This window comes from Chiloscyllium plagiosum, unplaced genomic scaffold, assembly GCF_037043375.1.
Source record: "Chiloscyllium plagiosum isolate Xiang-an unplaced genomic scaffold, Cpla_swu_hap1 HiC_scaffold_13, whole genome shotgun sequence".
NCBI classification, from domain to species: domain Eukaryota; kingdom Metazoa; phylum Chordata; class Chondrichthyes; order Orectolobiformes; family Hemiscylliidae; genus Chiloscyllium; species Chiloscyllium plagiosum.
The window spans coordinates 80,742,976-80,762,345 of NW_028270151.1; the positions used below are offsets into that span (position 1 = coordinate 80,742,976).

Genomic DNA, 19,370 nt, shown 5'->3' on the forward strand with positions numbered 1-19,370 from the left:
TTATCCTCACAAACCTTTAAGATTTTACAACAGCCTCTACTAACTTTGTTCCTGTCCTATTTCAATAAAGCCCCACACAGGAACTGGATTAACCCATTCAGCCCCTCAATCCAACTGCTGATGTCTACTTTACCACCATTTGCTTATCTTAGTTCTGTACCAACAAGTTCCTTCAGCTGAGAAATCTATCTGAATCCATTTTGAAAACTTCATACTGATATAGACGCAGTAGTTCTTTTGGGGAGGAAACTCTGGATTTCGACTTCCCTAGTTCTAAATAAGTGCTGCCTGACTCAATTGCTGAGCAACCTAAATCTAATTTTAAAATTATATCCCTTGCCTTGGACTGCCAAGCCAAAGGAATTAGTTTCTCTCAATGTACCCTATAATTTTTTTTTAAAACCCTCATCTTAAGCTCATCAATTATATCTATCTTCCAAACTTACAGAAATGCAAATTTATTTTGTGCAACTTGCCTTTATAACTTAACTCTGTAAGACTCAGATACAAGCTGGTAAATTTGCACTGTGCCCCACCTGAGGCCAATATATCCATAAACTAAAAAGAACTGCGGATGCTGGGAGAAGGGCTACTGAAGGTCGGGGCAGCACTGTGACTCAGTGGTTAGCACTCCAGCCTCATAGCACCGGGGACCCAGGTTTGATTCCTCGCGTGACTGTGCGGAGTTTGCACATTCCCCCTGTGTCTGCGTAGGTTTCCTCCAATAGTCCAACGATTTGGAGGTTAGGTGGATTAGCCATGCAAAATTGCTCATAGTGTCTAGGTAGATTAGCCATGAGAAGTACAGGGTTACAAGGCTAAGGTAGAGGGTGGGTCTGGGTGAGATGCTCTTTGGAGGGTCAGTGTGGGCTCAATGGGCTACCACTGCTTCCACATTGTAGGGGATTCTATGGTTCTCAGTTCTGGAATAGGTCACTAGACCTTAAACATTAACTGTGCTTTTTCTCCATAGATGCTGCCAGATCTGCAGTGCTTTCCCAGCAATTTCTGTTTTTGTTGACATAATATCTTTCCTGCAGGTCATCTGAGCTCACAAAAGGCACTATGTAAAGGCAAGTTTATCTTATGTATGGAAGAGCTCAGCATTGAGAATGTGCAGCTTAATCTCTGGAAAATGCCTGTAATAAGGACTCAATACAACTAAATATAAATGCTACTTCTGTGTATTCTAGCCCTTTTGAGATTAAAGTTAAAATTTCATTTTAAAATGTTTTTGTAATTTTCCTCAAGCATTTAGCAATTTCTACATGTGGATCCTTAAATCTTGCTGCTCCTTTACAGTTCCCAGGTTCTCAGCATTTAGAAGATACTCTGATCAATGTTTCTTTAATCTGAAGCGAATGATCATTAACCCCCCAAGTGAACTCCTTCTGGAACACTTGCCACCATGATCTATCAGTGCACTTGGCAATTTTCTGTTTCCATTTGCATTATTTACTAATGTAACACTGCCAGTGCAGTTGGCTACATTCTGTCTCGTCATTCAGCTAAATCATTTAAGAATACAGTGAAAAGCTATGGTTCTAGTACAGATTCCAGGGGGACACCAGTAATCACATTCTGCTGTTGGAGTATAAATCTATCGTTTCTCATCTCTGTCTCCAATTCTTAGCCAGTTTACTATCCATATAACTTGGTTGCCTCCAATTTAATGCACTTCAATTTATCATATCATGGGCTTCTGCATTTTGATTCTGCACACGAGAATCTCCTATTTTTAGCTGTAATCCAGGCAGATTTACCGGTATTCATTTTCCATTTCTTACCAGTACTGTCTAAAATGAGTAATACAAGGATTTGGTGAAATAGCATCTGGAGTACTGAGAACAGTATCAGTTACCTTCTTTAAGGAAGGATGTAGCTGCATGTCAGAGACATTCAGAGTTCAAGTTCACACTAATACCTAGAGTGGGCTGGTTGTCTCATGGATAGATTAGACTCATAACTACTGGAGTTTAGACGAATAAGAGGTGATTGAACTGAAACATATAACATCCTGAGGAGGCTTGACAGGTTAGACAGGGAGAGGATCTTTAACCAGTGAATCAAGAATTCAGGGTCATACTTAAAAAGGTCAGGGCTTGACCATTTAAAATATGGGGGTGTTGCAAGAGCTTTTCTCTGAGAATAGCGTGAGTCTTTATTGAATTCTCTTCCTGAAAAGCAGAGGCCTTTCTTACTTCTAAGGCGGAGGTTGATAAATCATGGAACAAATAAAAGCCGAAGAACTGCAGATGCCGGAAATCTGGAACAAGAACGGAAAGTGCTGGAGAAACTCAGCAGGTCTGGCAGAGTCTGTGGAGAGAGAAAGCAGAGTTAACGTTACCAGTCCAGTTCTGAAGAAGGGTCACTGGACCCGAAATGTTGACGCTACTTTCTTTCCAGGGATGCTGCCAGACCTGCTGTGTCGCTCCAGCATTTCCTGATTTACTTGGTATCGTTTAGCAACGGGGAGTGAAATACTATTGGGGTATGTGGGATTGTAGGTTTGAGGTGACAGTCAAATTAGCCATGATTTTATTGAATGGTGGAGCAGTCTTGAGGGCTGAATGACCTACTCCCTCTTCTGGTTTGTATGTTAACTTAGCACAGATTGGAGATAGAGTGGGCCTTCCTCACCCGATATGGTTCAATGCAATGACAAGAGAGGAAAGTGATTCTTAAACTAGAAAGAGAGCAGAAAAGATTTACAGGGATGCTACCTGGGCTGGAAGGTTTGAGTCACAAGGAAAGGTTGGATGGGCTGGGACTGAAGGGTGACCTTATAGAGGTCAATAAAATCACGAGAGACATAGATGAGGTAGATAGCTAGCAGCCTTTCCCCATGGTAGGGGAGTCTAAAACCAGAGGGCATAAGAGAGGGTCCAGAGGGGCAACTTTGTCACACAGGGGGTTGGTGGGTATTTGGAACAGATGACCAGAGGGAGTGTTGGATGTAAGTATAATTTTGTCTTTAAGAAACATTTGGATGCAATAGGGGCCTAAATGCTGGCGAGTGGGACTAGTTTAATTGTGAAAACTGGGTAACATGGACAAGTTGGGGTTAAAGGCCTGTTTCCTTGCTGGAAATCTCTGTGACTCTATAACAAGGATGATATAGATGGACTGGAGGAGAGAAAGGATTTTGTTTTGCATCATGGACATGACATTTCATAATTGTTACTAAAATGAACTGCTTAATTAACCTTCAGTGGTAATTATCCTTAAGTAGTATTTAACTAGTTTTTCTAATGTGAACTCTTCAGTAAAGATCAGGCTACAAATGCTGTGCACTCTTCACAGAAGTGAGACTTGCATATAATATCTCTCAGAATGTCGCAAGGTGCATTGCAATTAATGAAGTACTTTTTGAATGGCAGTCACTATTGTAATGTGGAAAATCCAGCAGTCAATTTTCATGTAGCAAACTCTCTCAAGAGATAATGACCAGATATGGTGATGTTTGAGGGATAAAGTTGCCTATGGTACCAGGGAAAACTCATCTTCATATAGTACTATGGAATCTTCTATATCTACGTCAAAGGTCAGAGTTAAAAATTACACAAAGCCAGATTATAGTCCAACAGGTTTATTTGGAAGCACTATCTCCAAATCAAAGGTCGGACTAGACGTTAATTTAGTTTCTCATCTGAAAGATGGTACTGCAGACTGTGCAGCACTCCCTCAGTACTACACTGGAGCATTAGCCTGGATTCTTAAGTCTGTAGAACAGTTGAGACTTGAACCTATGTGCTCGGAAAGAAGAATACAGCTGCTGAGGCTGTACAGTGGTTGAATCCATTCTTCCTGATGACATATTGCATTACATTGTTCTAGGACTCTTTTCCTGGTTCTCTCCTGGTTTATTTCCTGAGAGTCATAGAGCTGTATAGCATGGAAACAATTCATCCATGCTGACCAGATATTCGACATTAATCTAGTCCCATTTGCCAGCACCCGGCCCATATCCCTCCAAACCCTTCCTATTCATGCACCCATCCAGATGCCTTTTTAATGCTGTAATTGTACCAGCCTCCACCACCTGCTCTAGCAGCTCATTCCACACACGCACCACCCTCTGTGTGAAAAAGTTGCCCCTCAGGTTCCTTTTAAATCTTCCCCCTCTCACCTTGAACCTATGCCATGTAGTTTTGGACTCCCCCACCGTGGGGAATAGACCTTGATTATTCACTCTATCCGTACCCCACATGATTCTATAAACCTCATCCTCCCGCGCTCCAGGGAAAACAGCCCCAGCCTATTCAGCCTCTTCCTGTGCCTCAAACCCTCCAACCCTGGCAACATCCTTGTAAATCTTTTCTGCACCCTTTCAAGTTTCACAACATCCTTCCGATAAGAGGGAGGCCAGAATTGAACACAGATATTCCACAAGCCTCCAGTGTGATTTGCAGCTGTTCTTCTTTTGGCACCTCACCACTCAACACGTGAGAGTCTGGGGCAGTGTCCGTCAACAGGAAATTCCACCGTGGGGTGCATCACTGCTGGGCCATTCCATTTGCCGCCAAATATCCTGCAGGTTCTGTTGACTTTAAAAGCTGGCAGATTGCATTGCTCCTTGATTTCTCTCAGCCTGCATGTTGTTGTTAGTTCAATATTCCTCGAGTAAATTCTTCCCCAAAGTTGACCCCTGCTGTGCAGCTCCTAGACAGGGTCGGTGGATGTTCTCCTTTAGTCACTTTGATTGTCAGATTCATCAACTGGAGTTTGATTGTTTAAAAAGGACGTGCCCTTAACCAGCAAGAGTGCAACACGAGGAATTTGCCATCCTGCTTCTCTTTCTCAATTTGTATTCCCTGATCAGATATTCCCTTACACGGGCTCAGCTCTATTACAGCTCCTGCTGTCTTGCTGGGAGAATGTTGTTTAAAAAGCCAATAGCTTTTCCTGTTAATTTGATCCTTCATGGCACAGCGAGTCTTTCCCAGTTCCTAAACAGACTGGTTCTTTGTGTGATTTCTGAATGTAAACATTCCTGTTGCCTCTAATCCTCTTGCCTGCATAGTCTGGTCAAAAAGTTCATTTGGTGGAAGTTTAGTTGTAGAATGGGCGTGTAGGGGGAGTGAAGAAAATACAGGGTGACACTTAGCTCTTAAAGCCATTATGTACCGCAAGTCAGATCATGCTAACAGTTCCCGTTTGGTGCCCAAGTGTTGCATTTTTAGTTACGATAGCTTTCCCCTGTTATACAAGATGTAATTGAGCCTCACCTATTGATCTGTGCATCAAGCCACAGAGGCTTTATGCAATAAAAGAGCCACTTGTTGTCATGCTCAGTCATGGAGATCGAATGGTCTCCAATTGGTATAAAATTAGCTATTGACTTCCTGCACATGCCTTAAGCATCTGCTTTGTGGAAGGAATCAGTACAGAGTTGCTGTTTTGCATTACAATGTGTGGATTTGAACATTTTGGTTGAGGGTTAGACATGACTTTGTGATGCACTCATGGTCAAATAGCCTACTGTTCAGTCTAATGTGTGCAGAGTAGCCACTCAAGCAAGGGTAGCACTCATCAAATGCCCTAATTCTTTGTGTCTAGCTCTCTCTCTTAAAAATACAATACATTTGCTAGAGAATGTTCAGAAGTGGTTTATTAGGATGTTGTCAGGAATGGAGAGCTGGAGTTATGGGGAGAGGCTGGATTGGCTGGGACTTTTTCACTGTAGAGTCGGAGGTTTAGAGGTGACGTTATAGAGGCTTGTAAGGTGATGAGGGGTATAGATAAGGCGGCTGGCATGTGTCTTTCCCCTTGAGTGGGGGATTTCAAGATGAGGGGACATACTTCTAAGGCGAGAGGAGAGAGATTTTTAAAAAGACATGAGAGGTAATTTCTTTACACAGAGGATGGTTTGTGTGTGGATGGAACTTCCAGAGGCAGTGGTAGATGCAGGTACAGTTTCAATACTTACAAGTCATTTGGATAATTACATAAATAAGAAGTGTTTGGAGGGACATGGGCCAAGCGCAGGCAGGTTGGACTAGTTTAGTTTGGAATTATGTTCGGTATGGACTGGATGAACCGAAGGGCCTTTTTCTATGCTGTATTGTCTCTATGACTCTATATAGGAATTGAGCTAGCATCAAAAACACTGCCAGCATTTCATTGATAGCATTTCGACTCTGAAGCCTACTAGACTCATTGACTTAATTTCGAAGTGAGGGAGCTACTTCAAATGTATACAAGACATTGATTGGGCCACAGTTGGAAAGTTGCATGAACCAGGGCTTGTTGGTAGTGCTCTTGCCCTGAGTCAGAAGATTGTCAGTTTAAACCTATTCTGAAACTCAAGTAAGTAATCTAGGCTGGCACTGCAGGGCTGGTACTCAGGAAGTGCACGCTATTGCAGATGGCATTTTTCAGAAGAGGTATTTAACCCTCTCAGATAGACTTCAACGATCCTATAACATTGTGTTGAAGAAGAGATGGGAGTATTCATTCAAATTAATTTATCTCTCAACCAATAAGCCAAAAATAAGTGATCACATTGACTTTTCCAGGACCTTGCTGCGTGCAAAATGAAATGCTGCATACTTGCTACTGAATTCTTCTGAGAGTCAAGAAAGTGAAAAGGGCTTTTGTAAGTGCAGGCTTCATTCTTTAGACTCTCTGTTGTGGTATTAATGATGATGATCTATTCTCCCGTCACTTTGGATGACTGTCCACCAAAAAAGACAGGAGACCAGTTTGCAGTTGAAATTGTTGTCACCTCATGTGGGACTTTAGACCAAGTCTCGATTTGTATAACTGATTGCAATGGAATTTGGGGAGCCATTGGGGATTTCAAGACTAGGGGACATATTTTTAAGGTGAGAAGATTTTGAAAAGATACAAGGGTTTTTTTTTACACAGAGCATGGTTTGCGTATGGAATAAACTTCCAGAGGAAGTGGTGGATGCAGGTACAATTACAACATTTAAAGGACATTTGGATAAGTTCATGAATAGGCAATGTTTGGGGGGATATGGGCCAAGTGCAGGCAGGTGGGATGTGTTTAGTTTGGGAATATGGTTGGTATAGACTGGTTGGGCCAAAGGGTCTGTTCCTGTGCTGTACACCTCTATCGACTGTAGATGGATGGAAGCATTGGATCGATCCCATGCACACCTGACTGTGTTCTCAAATGTGGTGACTGACACTTTGTTGTTTGGTTTCTTGAAGGTTGTCCTTTACTATGTGTTGGAATAGAGCTTGCAAACAATGAAGTTTGTATCCAGAGTATCACATCATTATAAAGGGTGGGTTGCCATGCTAAGCTGGATGTATAACACCACTTCAGATATCCAGGAATCCTCCATATCAACCACTTGAGCATCATCCTCCTTCCTCTTCAAAGCTGAACTCAGATGAGCATAACGGGGCGGCACGGTGGCTCAGTGGTTAGCACTGCTGCCTCACGGTACCAGGGACTCAGGTTCGATTCCAGCCTCAGGTGACTGTCTGTGTGGAGTTTGCACATTCTCCGATGATGAGAAGACCTATCATCAGGTTTTGCAAATGATACCTTCAAGACAATTGGCTTGTCTCCCAATGTGAAGTGGTGTCATTGAATGCTGAGCAGGGTCATATACTGAAGGCCATTTTGCAATTCATTTCCTTTGAGGTAGGTAACCCATTTGCAATACCAGTTTTACACTCAAGGGAAAGGTTAAGTACAGACTTGAAATAATTCCGCAGAGACTGGTATCTCATCACCAAGTCATCCTTTATTTCCACATGACTGTAGTACTGCCTGTTTGGCTATCAGAGCTATCAGAGTGTCAGTATCACTGAAGCTCACCTTTTAGTCTGTCAGTCAGGGCTTCCTGATTGGACCAGATTAACAGCCACAAATCAAGGAACCCAAATTCTATGAGGTCCACCTGGCTGACTTCATTACGATCATAGTCATAGAGATGTACAGCACAGAAACAGACCCTTTGGTCCAACTCGTTCATGCTGACCAGATATCTCAACCTAATCTAGTACAATATGCCAGCGCCCAGCCCATATCTCTCTAAACTCTTCCTATTCATAAACCCATCTCGATGCCTTTTAAATATTGCAATTGTACCAGCCTCCACCACATCCTCTGGCAGCTCATTCCATACACATACCACCCTCTGCATGAAAATTTGCCTCTTAGGTCTCTTTTATATCTTTCCCCTCTCACCATAAACCTATACCCTCAAGTTGTGGACTCCCCGACCCCAGGGAAAAGACTTTGTCTATTTATCCTATCCATGCCCCTCATGATTTTATAAACCTCTATAAGGTCACCCCTCAGCCTCCGACGCTCCAGGGAAAACAGCCCCAGCCTATTTAAACTCTCCCTATAGCTCAAATCCTCCAACCCTGGCAACATCCTTGTAAATCTTTTCTGAACCCTTTCAAGTTTCACAACATCTTTCCGATAGGAAGGAGACTAGAATTGCATGCAATAGTCCAACAGTGGCCTAACCAATGTCCTGTACAGCCGCAATATGACCTCCCTACTCCTGTTCTCAATACTCTGACCAATAAAGGAAAGCATACCAAATGCCTTCTTCACTATCCTATCTACCTGCGACTCCACTTTCAAGGAGCTATGAACCTGCACTCCAAGGTCTCTTTGTTCAGCAACACTCCCTAGGACCTTACCATTAAGTGTATAAGTCCTGCTAAGATTTGCTTTCCCAAAATGCAGAACCTCGCAGAATCTGAATTAAACTCCATCTGCCATTTCTTAGCCCATTGGCCCATCTGATCAAGATCCTGTTGAAATCTGAGGTAACCTTCTTCATTGTCCACTACATCTCCAATTTTGGTGTCATCTGCAAACTTACTAACTATACCTCCTATGTTCACATCCAGATCATTTATATAAATGACAAAAAGCAGTAGACCCAGCACCAATCCTTGTAGCACACCACTGGTCACCGGCCTCCAGTCTGAAAAGTAACCCTCCACCACCACCCTCTGCCTGCTACCTTCAAGCCAGTTCTGTATCCAAATGGCTAATTCTCCCCGTATTCCATGAGCTATAACCTTGCCAACCAGTCTACCATGGGGAACCTTGTCGAATACCTTACTGAAGTCCATGTCGATCACGTCCACTGGTCTGCCCTCATCAATCCTCTTTGTTACTTCCTCAAAAAATTCTAAGTCTGTGAGACGTGATTTCCCATGCACAAAGCCACGTTGACTATCCCTAATCAGTCCTTGCCTATCCAAATACATGTAAATCCTGTTCCTCAGGATGCTCTTCAACAACCTGCCCACCACCAATGTCAGGCTTACTGGTTTGTACTTGCCTGGCTTTTCCTTATCACCTTTCTTAAATAAATAGCCACTCTCCAGTCTTCTGGCACCTCACAAATATCTCAGCAAGAGGCCCAGCAATTACTTCCCTAGTTTCCCACAAAATCCTAGGGTGCACTTGATTCCTACAAGCTGTTCTGCTATCCTGTCCTGAACAGCCTTTATAGGTTTTTGGACAGATAGTCTCCAGCACAAATCTAAAGTAGCCAAGATAGTCTGGGACCGAATTTCTAATTGCGTGTTATCTCTCTGAATCTGGACAGAAGGAAAGATAGAGGGTTCTCATGGTCTCATCACCACCTACAAATTTGGAGGTTTCTGAAGTATGTTTAACTGGGGCTGTGGTGCCAGATTACCAGTCACTATGAAAACAGCAGTGAAGCTCGATATACAGCAGTGTAGTGGTCATGTTGCTGTACTAATAATCCAGTGATTTTACATCATGGCAGTTTTAATAAGAAGCTATAAGAACCCAACTGAGCAGTGAAAGACTTTAATAATTGCTGGACTTCCCAAAGTACTTTACATGCAATCAGTATTTTATTTTCAAACATAGTTACCTGTGGGGAGGAGCATTACTGATTGAGCCCTGGCTCATACAACCAATGCAACTTTCCAACTGTGGCCCAACCAATGTCTTGTATAAATTTGAAATAGCTCCCTCACATTCAAATTAAGTCAATGAGTCTAATAGGCTTCGGAATCCAAATGATTCCAGTGAAATGCTGGCAGTGTTTTTGATGTTGGTTCAATTCCTTCACAGAGTCAAACAGCATGGAAAAGGACCCTTTGGCCCATCCAGTCTATGCTGACCATAATAAGCACAAAACATAATTCCACAAGCAATAATGGAATAGTGGTTTCTGGAACGCAGCATTCTGAAGTCCTTGACACAGTGTCACAAGTTTTAGCACCATTAATTTCTCAATACGAGAAGCTTATTGTCTCGTTCTGTACTGTCACATTGGAGGAACAATCAATGGATTGATGTTCATGCTGCTGGTGTCCCAGTAGCCAGTTGACAATTGGAGATCTCTCAATTCTTCGGCTTCTGACCAAAACCAGAATGGCCATAACCAACTGGAAGAATAGTTTATTAGTGAGAGTCAGGAATGGGGTTTGAGAGGGTGGGGGAGATGGCATTTGAGCAAGTCTGTTTATGACATGGCATCAAGACAAAATAATAATTGGACATAGAGCTTGGGAAATAACAGAGAACAAACTGCAAAAAGGTGGATGGTAGAGTGAGAACTGGACTTGTGGATTTGTTTTGGCTCCAATTTGGCAACCTGTAAGTTGCAATTGTGAACCTGGGGAAGGTTTATATAAACTATGGTCATGTTTCTTGGAAAGCAGCCAAAATATAACAGCTCCTCAGCCTGAGAGTATTTGGCGTCCTTCTGAAAAGGCGTGGCGACCTTAATTGAGAGTCTTCAGTTACCTGGGGCAAATGTCAAATCCACCCAGATTTGCTTTGGCACTTTGATGAAGTTTTGTGGAGATCACAGTGTAACTGATTACTTAAGTCTACTGCTTTTGTAACTTGTTTTGCCAACTTGAGAAAATGCCAACTCTCTTTAGCGAGTCATTTTTGCAAAGTCCTTCCAACGAAGTTGTGCTGATTGCCATCACAGAATGTACAGTTCACTGGCTTTCCAAAAGTGATGTGGGAGATCTGTGTGCAGTGCTGTGCTGCAGGAGAGGCCAACGATGTACAAGGGAAGCTTGTTACAGCATTGTGTCAGTGAATTCCTTTCCGTCTGTCTTTCCTCCTTCAAACTTAACAACAATGTGAGAATCTCACAGACTTTCTTAGTATTTACAGTGAGACCATTCACTTAGCTGCTTTGGCTGTTTCCCTCCCTTTCCAAGTCAAACATCGCCTGACAATTCTCCTCCCTAGCCCTGCGCTTGCAAATTGATTTAGTCTCTTCAGACCCACCTTGTACACCTATTGACCAACACCCCTCAAGTTTGCTTTCTGCTGTCACCCCTCAGTTGATAGCATTATCGTTCTCCCTTCTCAAATGCCATTCCTCTCTCCTTCAAAACTTTTTGTCAACGCTTGCTCACCCAAGCCCTGGTCTTAGACCCTTTCATTCTTGCTAATTATCAGGCTATCTCCAATACTGTTTTACTCTTCAATCTATCTGCTCGCACCACGTAAATTTGCCCACCCTGTTCCCAAAACTTCAATCGGTTTTCTGCCGTTGCTTCAGCACTGAGCAACTCTCTATCAAACTCAGAATCTTGACCGTGCCAATTCTTTCTCAACCTGTCTGCAGCCATTAACATGGTTGACCAGACCATTCCTCCTACACCTCCATAGCTGGGGTGGGACCACACTCAGCCAATTCCACTCATTGCTCTCCGGTTGTGGCCAGTGAAGCACTACAATGGCTGCCGCAGCACTATGGTGTACTCCCCTTCTCTCAAAGATCCAACTTTTATATTTTGCATCCAGATGCTGCCCTTTTGCAAGACGATCTGAAAACATTTTCATCTGCTTTTAAGGCACATCCTTCTCCACTTCTAACCCCATTGTTTTTGGTCTGAAACATGTTGGAAGTAAGTCCTGGAAAACGCACCATAATAGGAAGCTTTTGCTCAAAGTTACTAGTTCAGCGTACTGTTTGTGCCTAGCATCCCCTGTCAAGTTCTGTATAATTCACTAAGCTACCAATAATTTGCTGACGTTATTTGGGGGCTCCGTTCAGTTATCGGACCCTCCTGGTGCCTCAAATCTGTAAATATAGACTTGTGCAAGCAAGAGGTGCCTTGGGTTAGTTTGCCAGATAGAGTCAAAAGTTTGTCGAGAGTGTGGTGGTGGAAAAGCACAGCCGGTCAGGCAGCATCCGAGGAGCAGGATCTCCAGCACCACATTCTCAACTCTGATCTCCAGCATCTGCAGTCCTCATTTTCTCCTTCAGAGTCAAATGTTTGTTTGTTTCTTCATGTGCCACTGTACAGAACTGAACTGCCTGAGTGACTGATATCTTTATAAATAAATATATTTTAGAAATAAAAAAAACCCAATATTTTTTCAGATGTTTCCTCTTTAATTGAATATATTCTCATTCTCTCTTCCAAATGGCTTCCTTCAACAATCTTCTACCTTCTGTGAGCAATGGCTATTCTGTTGAAGGCCTTTAGAATCTATCAAGTTGTAGATCCTGAGCAGGGAAGAATGGTTGTTATTATGAAAGGTACTAATAACAACAACATAGCACATTTATATTGACACCAATCACATAGGAAAACACAAGTACGATGATCAAACATTTGACCAAACTGCATAGAGATATTCAGACTAATGACTAAATGTTAATTTAAATGTTTCTTAAACATGTAGTTTTACATACTGGTAAAGATACTGTTGAATATGTGAATAGTTTGGTATTTATATAATCACAAGAATTGAAGACATATGATGTAGTTGCAGCTTATACCTGGATCCTGTCACTCTTCAATAAAGAGCCCTTAATTTTCCCACAGTTCAGTACATTTGTGTTATTAGCAAAGGCTAAAGTCTTTGAAGAGGTAGGTTTTAAGGATTTCCTTAAATGAGGAGAATAATGTGGGAAAACGGCATTCAATTAGCTATCCTTTATTTCCTGTCCCTTAATACCCCTACTTCAAGAGAACATTTTTTAACCCTTTGATCCCTTAAAGATGAAATGTCTTAGATTTCTTTGTCCAGGTGCTTATTCAGCCATGCATGGCAAGTGTATCTATCAAGGATAGCACACAACTCTGCAGTTTGTCACTTAACAATGGGTTAAGACCCTTTTAAAGATAACGGTTTTCCAATTAAAAGGCTACACATTTGCACACTCTTATCTTTATCCAAAAGTGTTCATTTTACCTTACATCCCAAGTTCGTTCAATGACTATGTTCTCCAATCATATTCAAACTTGTACATAATATCCAATCAAATCAGTACACATTTGCATGAGTATATTCAGTCATTACAGTTTCACATCTATTGACTGTAAATATGAGCTTTTTACTTCCCTCGGGTATGATGTGGAGGTGCTGGTGTTGGACTGGACTGGACAAAGTCAAAAGTCACACGACACCAGGTTAAAGTCCAACAGATGTATTTGAAATCACAAACTTTCAGCGGGCAGCTGCTTCATCAGGTAAAGTAAAGGAGCAGTGCTCCGAAGGCTTGATTTCAAATACATCTGTTGTAACCTGGTGTGATGTGATTCCTGACCCGATCCGAGAGTGATACAGTCGCTCAGTGGTTAATACTACTATCTCACAGTGCCAGGAACCCAGGTTGAGTTCTAGCCTTGGGTGACTGTCTGGGTGGAGGTTGTACATTTTCCCTGTGTCTGCTGTCTGGATAGAGTTTGCATATTTTCCCTGTGTTTGCATGGATTTCCTCCAGGCACTCTGGTTTCCTCCCTCAATCCAAAGATGCTTTGGTTAGGTGGATTGGCTGTGCTGAATTGCTCCATGGTGCGCGGTGTGGGTGGATTAGCCATGGTGATTTCAGGCACTGGATGGAGAGGGTGGAATGCCTTTTGCAGGGTCAGTGCAGACTTGGTGGGCTGAATGGCCTCTTTCCACACTATAGGAATTCTATGATTTCTTTACTCCTTTTCATCCTAATTAACAAAAAGTTTCCAATCTTTAGCTTCAAAATTTCTAGTTGACATAGAATTCACAATGTTTGTGGTCACAAGTTTTAGATTTACATTTGCTTTGCGAATTCCCTCATAATCGATATTCTAATTTTAGCATTACACCTTAGTTCTGAATTTCTACGTTCTGATGGCACAGTTTTTCTGTATATAACTTGTCGGGATCTTTAGGATTTAAGCACCTTAAAGCTGTTGTATCATGCTGCAGTCATCCGTGTCCAGGGACCAAAAACCATATTTAACCCTCTTCAGTGTGGTGTAAGTTTGATAAATTTTGTGCTCCTCCTTCCAAGACCATTGTGATGTTCAAAGTCGAAGACAATACGCCAGTGGGGAACAGCATAGTTCTGCACAACTGAAGCATTGCATTCTCTCTCTGGTATTCCAGTCTCTTTGAGATAAAGGCCAACATTTCATTAGCCTTTTTGATCTTGCGTCTACTCATATTTAAATGATTTATGCACTTGGGTTCAGTGACTCCTGAGACATACAGCATGGAAATAGACCCTCCAGTCTAATCAATCCATGCCGACCATAATCCCAAACTAAACTAGCCTGCACTTGGCCCATATCCCTCCAAACATTTCTTATTCATAGAACATAGATTGAACATAGAACAGTACAGCACAGAACAGGCCCTTCAGCCCACATTGTTGTGCCGACCATTGATCCTCATGTATGCACCCTCAAATTTCTGTTACCAAAAGCATGTCCAGCAGTCTCTTAAATGAACCCAATGACCTTGCTTCCACAACTGCTGCTGGCAACGCATTCCATGCTCTCACAACTCTCTGTGTAAAGAACCCGTCTCTGACATCCCCTCTATACTTTCCTCCAACCAGCTTAAAACTATAACCCCTCGTGTTAGCCATTTCTGCCCTGAGAAATAGTCTCTGGCTATCGACTCTATATATGCCTCTCATTATCTCGTATACCTCAATTAGATCCCCTCTCCTCCTTCTTTTCTCCAATGAATAAAGTCCGGGCTCAGTCAACCTCTCTTCATAAGATAAGCCCTCCAGTCCAGGCAGCATTCTGGTAAACCTCCTCTGAACCCTCTCCAAAGCATCCACATCTTTCCTATAATAGGGCGACCAGAACTGGACGCAGTATTCCAAGTGCGGTCGAACCAAAGTTTTATAGAGCTGCAACAAGATCTCATGACTCTTAAACTCAATTTCCCTGTTAATGAAAGCCAAAACACCATATGCTTTCTTAACAACCCTGTCCACTTGGATGGCCATTTTAAGGGATCTATGTACCTGCACACCAAAATCCCTCTGTTCCTCCACACTGCCAAGAATCCTATCCTTAACCCTGTACTCAGCTTTCAAATTCGACCTTCCAAAATGCATCACCTCGCATTTATCCAGGTTGAACTCGATCTGCCACCTCTCGGCCCACCTCTGCATCCTGTCAATGAACTCATCCAAATGTCTTTTAAACATAGTAACTGTACCCGCATCCACCACTTTCTCTGGAAGTTCATTCGACACACAAAACACTCTCTGAGTAATAACTTTGCTTCCCATGTCTTTGCAAAATCTTTCTCCTCTCACCTCAAAGACATGCCCCCAGACTTGAAATCTCCCACCATAAGAAAAAGACACTGCCATACACCAAATCTACACATCTCATGATTGTATAAAGATCTATAAGGTTTCTCTACGGACACCCGTGAGCCTAATGAGTTTTGAGAAGATTTGTAGCTCAGGTTGAGGTTCTGGATGTAAGTTTGCTTGATGAACTGGAAGGTTCATTTTCAGACGTTTCGCCACCATACTCGGTAACATCTTCAGTGAGCCTCCAGACGAAACACTGCTGATGATTCCTGCTTTTTATTTATATGTTTGGGTTTCTTTGGGTTGGTGATGTCATTTCCTGTAGTGATGTCATTTCCCGTTCATCACTAAATGAAACAAATTAGAGGAAACTTTCAAGTCCATCAATAATACCCTTACTGGCATAAATTCACTAAAGAGGAGGAAAACAACAACAAACTGCCATTCCTAGATGTCACAGTAGAGCAAACAGCCAATAGGGAACTTCAAACCTGCGTCTTCAGGAAAACAACACATACGGACCAAATATTGAACTACCGAAGCAATCACCCCAACATCCACAAACGAAGCTGCATCAGAACATTATTTCAACGAGTCACCATACACTGCAGCACAGAGGAACTAGGCAGAGCAGAGGAAAATTATCTATACAGTGTATTCATAAAGAATGGGTACTAATGAACACAGTCCACAGATTTCTCAGCAACAAACCCAACAAGTAGACCAAACACATCCAGAAATGCTAGCCACTCTCCCCTACATCAAAGACATCTTGGAAATGACTGCCAGACTACTCAGACCCCTTGGCATCATGATAGCCCACAACTCCACTAACACACTAAAACAGCAGCTAATGAACTTGAAAGACCCTATATAGACAACAAGTAAAACTAATGTCATTTACAAAATACTGTGCAAGGACTGTAGCAAACACTACATTGGACAAACAGGCTGAAAACTAGCCAGCAGGATACATGAACATTAACTAGTCACAAAAAGACATGATCCTCTCTCACTAGTATCCTTACATACGGATGAGGAAGGACACCACTTCGACTGGGACAACATATTCATCCTAGGACAAGCCAAACAGAGACATACAGGAGAATTCCTAGAAGCATGGCCTTCCAACTGAAACGCTATCAACAAACACATTGACTTGGATCCGATTTACCACCTCCTGAGAAAAAGAACAGGAAATGACTTCACCATAGGAAATTACATCACCAACCCAAAGAAACCCAAACATATAAATAGAAAGCAGGAATCATCAGCAGTGCTTCATCCGGAGGCTCACTGAAGCTGTTACCTAGTATGGTGACAAAACATCTGAAAATTAACCTTCCAGCTCAACGAGTAAACCTACATCCAGAATCCTGAGTCTCTTAGCTCCCTTCATGAATGATTAGCCTGCCATATTCACCACCTGACCTCCATGGAAGAAGATTCATGTGCCTGGCTAGTTTTCCACATCGGAGGTCAGATGTTGAATGAAGTGTGTTTGTTATCTGTGAAATCTTATCCCAGTAAGAATCCACACCAGCAGCCAAAACGAAGACATGGGGTTCCCTCAATTGCTATGTGGACAAAGTTAAAAATCACACAAGACCAGGTTATAGTCCAACAGATTTATTTGGAAACACTAGCTTTCGGAATGCTGCTGCCTCATCAGGTAGCTGTGGAGCAGGCCCATACGACATAGAATTTATAACAAAAGATTACGGTATCATGCAACTGAAATGATATATTGAACAAACTAGATTGTTGTTCAGTCTTTCATCTTTTAGAATGAGTTGCAGGTTTTGGTCCATTAGTATGCAAATCCCAGAACTTCTTTTAAGTCACATTCTGAAGATAACTTAAGCTTTTATTTAAAAAAAGTGACATCTCAGCCCAGACAGTGCATTAAAGGTGTAAGGTTAAAGTCTGTCTGTATCCCAATCTTGAGTCAGACTCTAACCTCACACCTTTAATGCATTATCTGAGCTGAGATGTCACTTTTTTTTATAAAACCTTAAGTTATCTCTGGGATGTGACTTAAAAGAAGTTCTAGGATTTACATATTAATGAACTGAAACCTGCAACCCATTCGAAAAGATGAAATACTTAACAACAATCTGTTGTTATTCTATTGAACAAGTTGTTCAATATATAATTTCAGTTGCATGACACTGTAATCTTTTGCTATAAATTCTGTCTTATGTTTCTGCTCCACAGCTACCTGATACAGGAGCAGCGCTTTGAAAGCTCTTACTTCCGAATAAACCTGTTGGACTATAACCTGGTGTTGTATGATTTTTGACATTGTCCACCCCAGTCCAACACCAGCACCTCCACATCATTGCTATGTGGAGACTGTGTTTTCCAGTAGCTGTGACTGAGATGCTGATATCAATCCCATTTTATCTTGTGTGAAATTATCAGTAAAAACGTCATATATTCCCTCTGAACACTGGTAAATATTTTTGATATTTATGTTTGCAAAGTCTATAGCATTCCCAACGTTACAACTACACTTTCTGAGTACTTCCTAGGCAAAAAGGAGCATTGAAATGTTCAGTGGTCATGAAAAATGTTATATAAATGCAAGTCCTTTTTTGTTTACGTTTCCCTATTTGTTGAAACTACCTTCTCACTTCAATCAGAGAATAAAAAACATTCACTGCTTTCTGTCCCACTATCTTATCAATTTAAGCGGTGGTAAAAGTTCACAGATGTACGCTGTGCAAATATAAATGTTGAAATGACCGGCCAAGGCACAGTGTCAATTATTACTCCTCTTATTAAGTTGCTAATTAAGAAATTCAATGATCCATTTTCAGAAATCCCAATTAGCCACAGGTAGCTAGGGCTTAATTAATGGAGTTCCTTTCACTTTCACTACTCTGCCTGAGCCAATCTCTTGTACAGGTTGTTCTGCTCTAACTCGCGTTTCGTCAATGTGAGTTCGCTGTAATGCGATCAACAAATTGGGGGCGCTGTTTCTAAAGCACGAACTTTTAAAACGGATGTTGGCTGTAACGTGATAACGTTGCCAACACTTTAAGTGGTGTTTCTAAAGCGCGAATTATCCATTACACGGGGTTGCACAAGAACGCGACCATCGCGTTATAGAAGAACTGACTGGACTGACATGGCTTCTCTTCTTGTTAAAAGTTGAGGATCTACAGATCTGCACACACGACGGGCCGACTTGTTGCACAAAGAGGATGGAAGAGAAGTATCAAGCAGTTGTTCGGAGAGAGGTCCTGCAGAGCATCCATTTCCTGAGCTACGAGCTGAAATACAGGATTGAGAAGAATGGGGAGGCTTTCCAAGGTAGGAATGTTCTGGCAAATAAACCCTGGGTGGAGATCCGGTCGCAAGTTAGCTTGCTGTTGAAGTGAATGTGATTCCCTCTTGCAGTGCTTGTAAAACTACGTTTGTGGTTCCTAGCCTGGACCTGTCCCTATCCAAGTTGTAGTGGAAGTTCATCTATTCAAAACTTCAAAGGGATTTTTAAAATGAGAGTGCGATCTAAATTCTGACTGCTTTTCCTCTGGATGTGTTGAGATTGCTCCTTTGCCCCAAATAGCTAATTGTCCATCTGCTTCTACTGATCACTCAGACCCTTCCTGCCCTATGGCTACCTCATGATCGCAGATATTGCTTGTCCTTTTGGCGTTGTGCTTATAAAGGTGACTCAAAGCATTGGTCAATATGGAGCCACAGTGAAAGAAAAAGATTGAAGAACTAAACGATATTTAGGGGTATTAATACTGGATCGAGAAGGATGGTAGTTTTTCCTCTCAAAAAACAGTTCAAAAATCCCTGTAATATTTGAAAATGAAGATACTGGCTATACTGGAGTTCTGCTCT

General features: G+C 42.0%; 1 protein-coding gene across 2 annotated transcripts in view; it reads left to right on the forward strand.

The window, feature by feature from the left end:
* The window catches only part of gpc5b (glypican 5b), a 554,501-nt gene that overhangs the window by 59,919 nt on the left and 475,212 nt on the right, over nt 1-19,370 (forward strand). For both annotated transcript variants that reach the window (XM_043701794.2, XM_043701795.2), the window contains exon 2: nt 18,669-18,830. In XM_043701794.2, the coding sequence (XP_043557729.2) occupies nt 18,669-18,830 (162 nt within the window). The remainder of the gene's footprint in view (nt 1-18,668; nt 18,831-19,370) is intronic.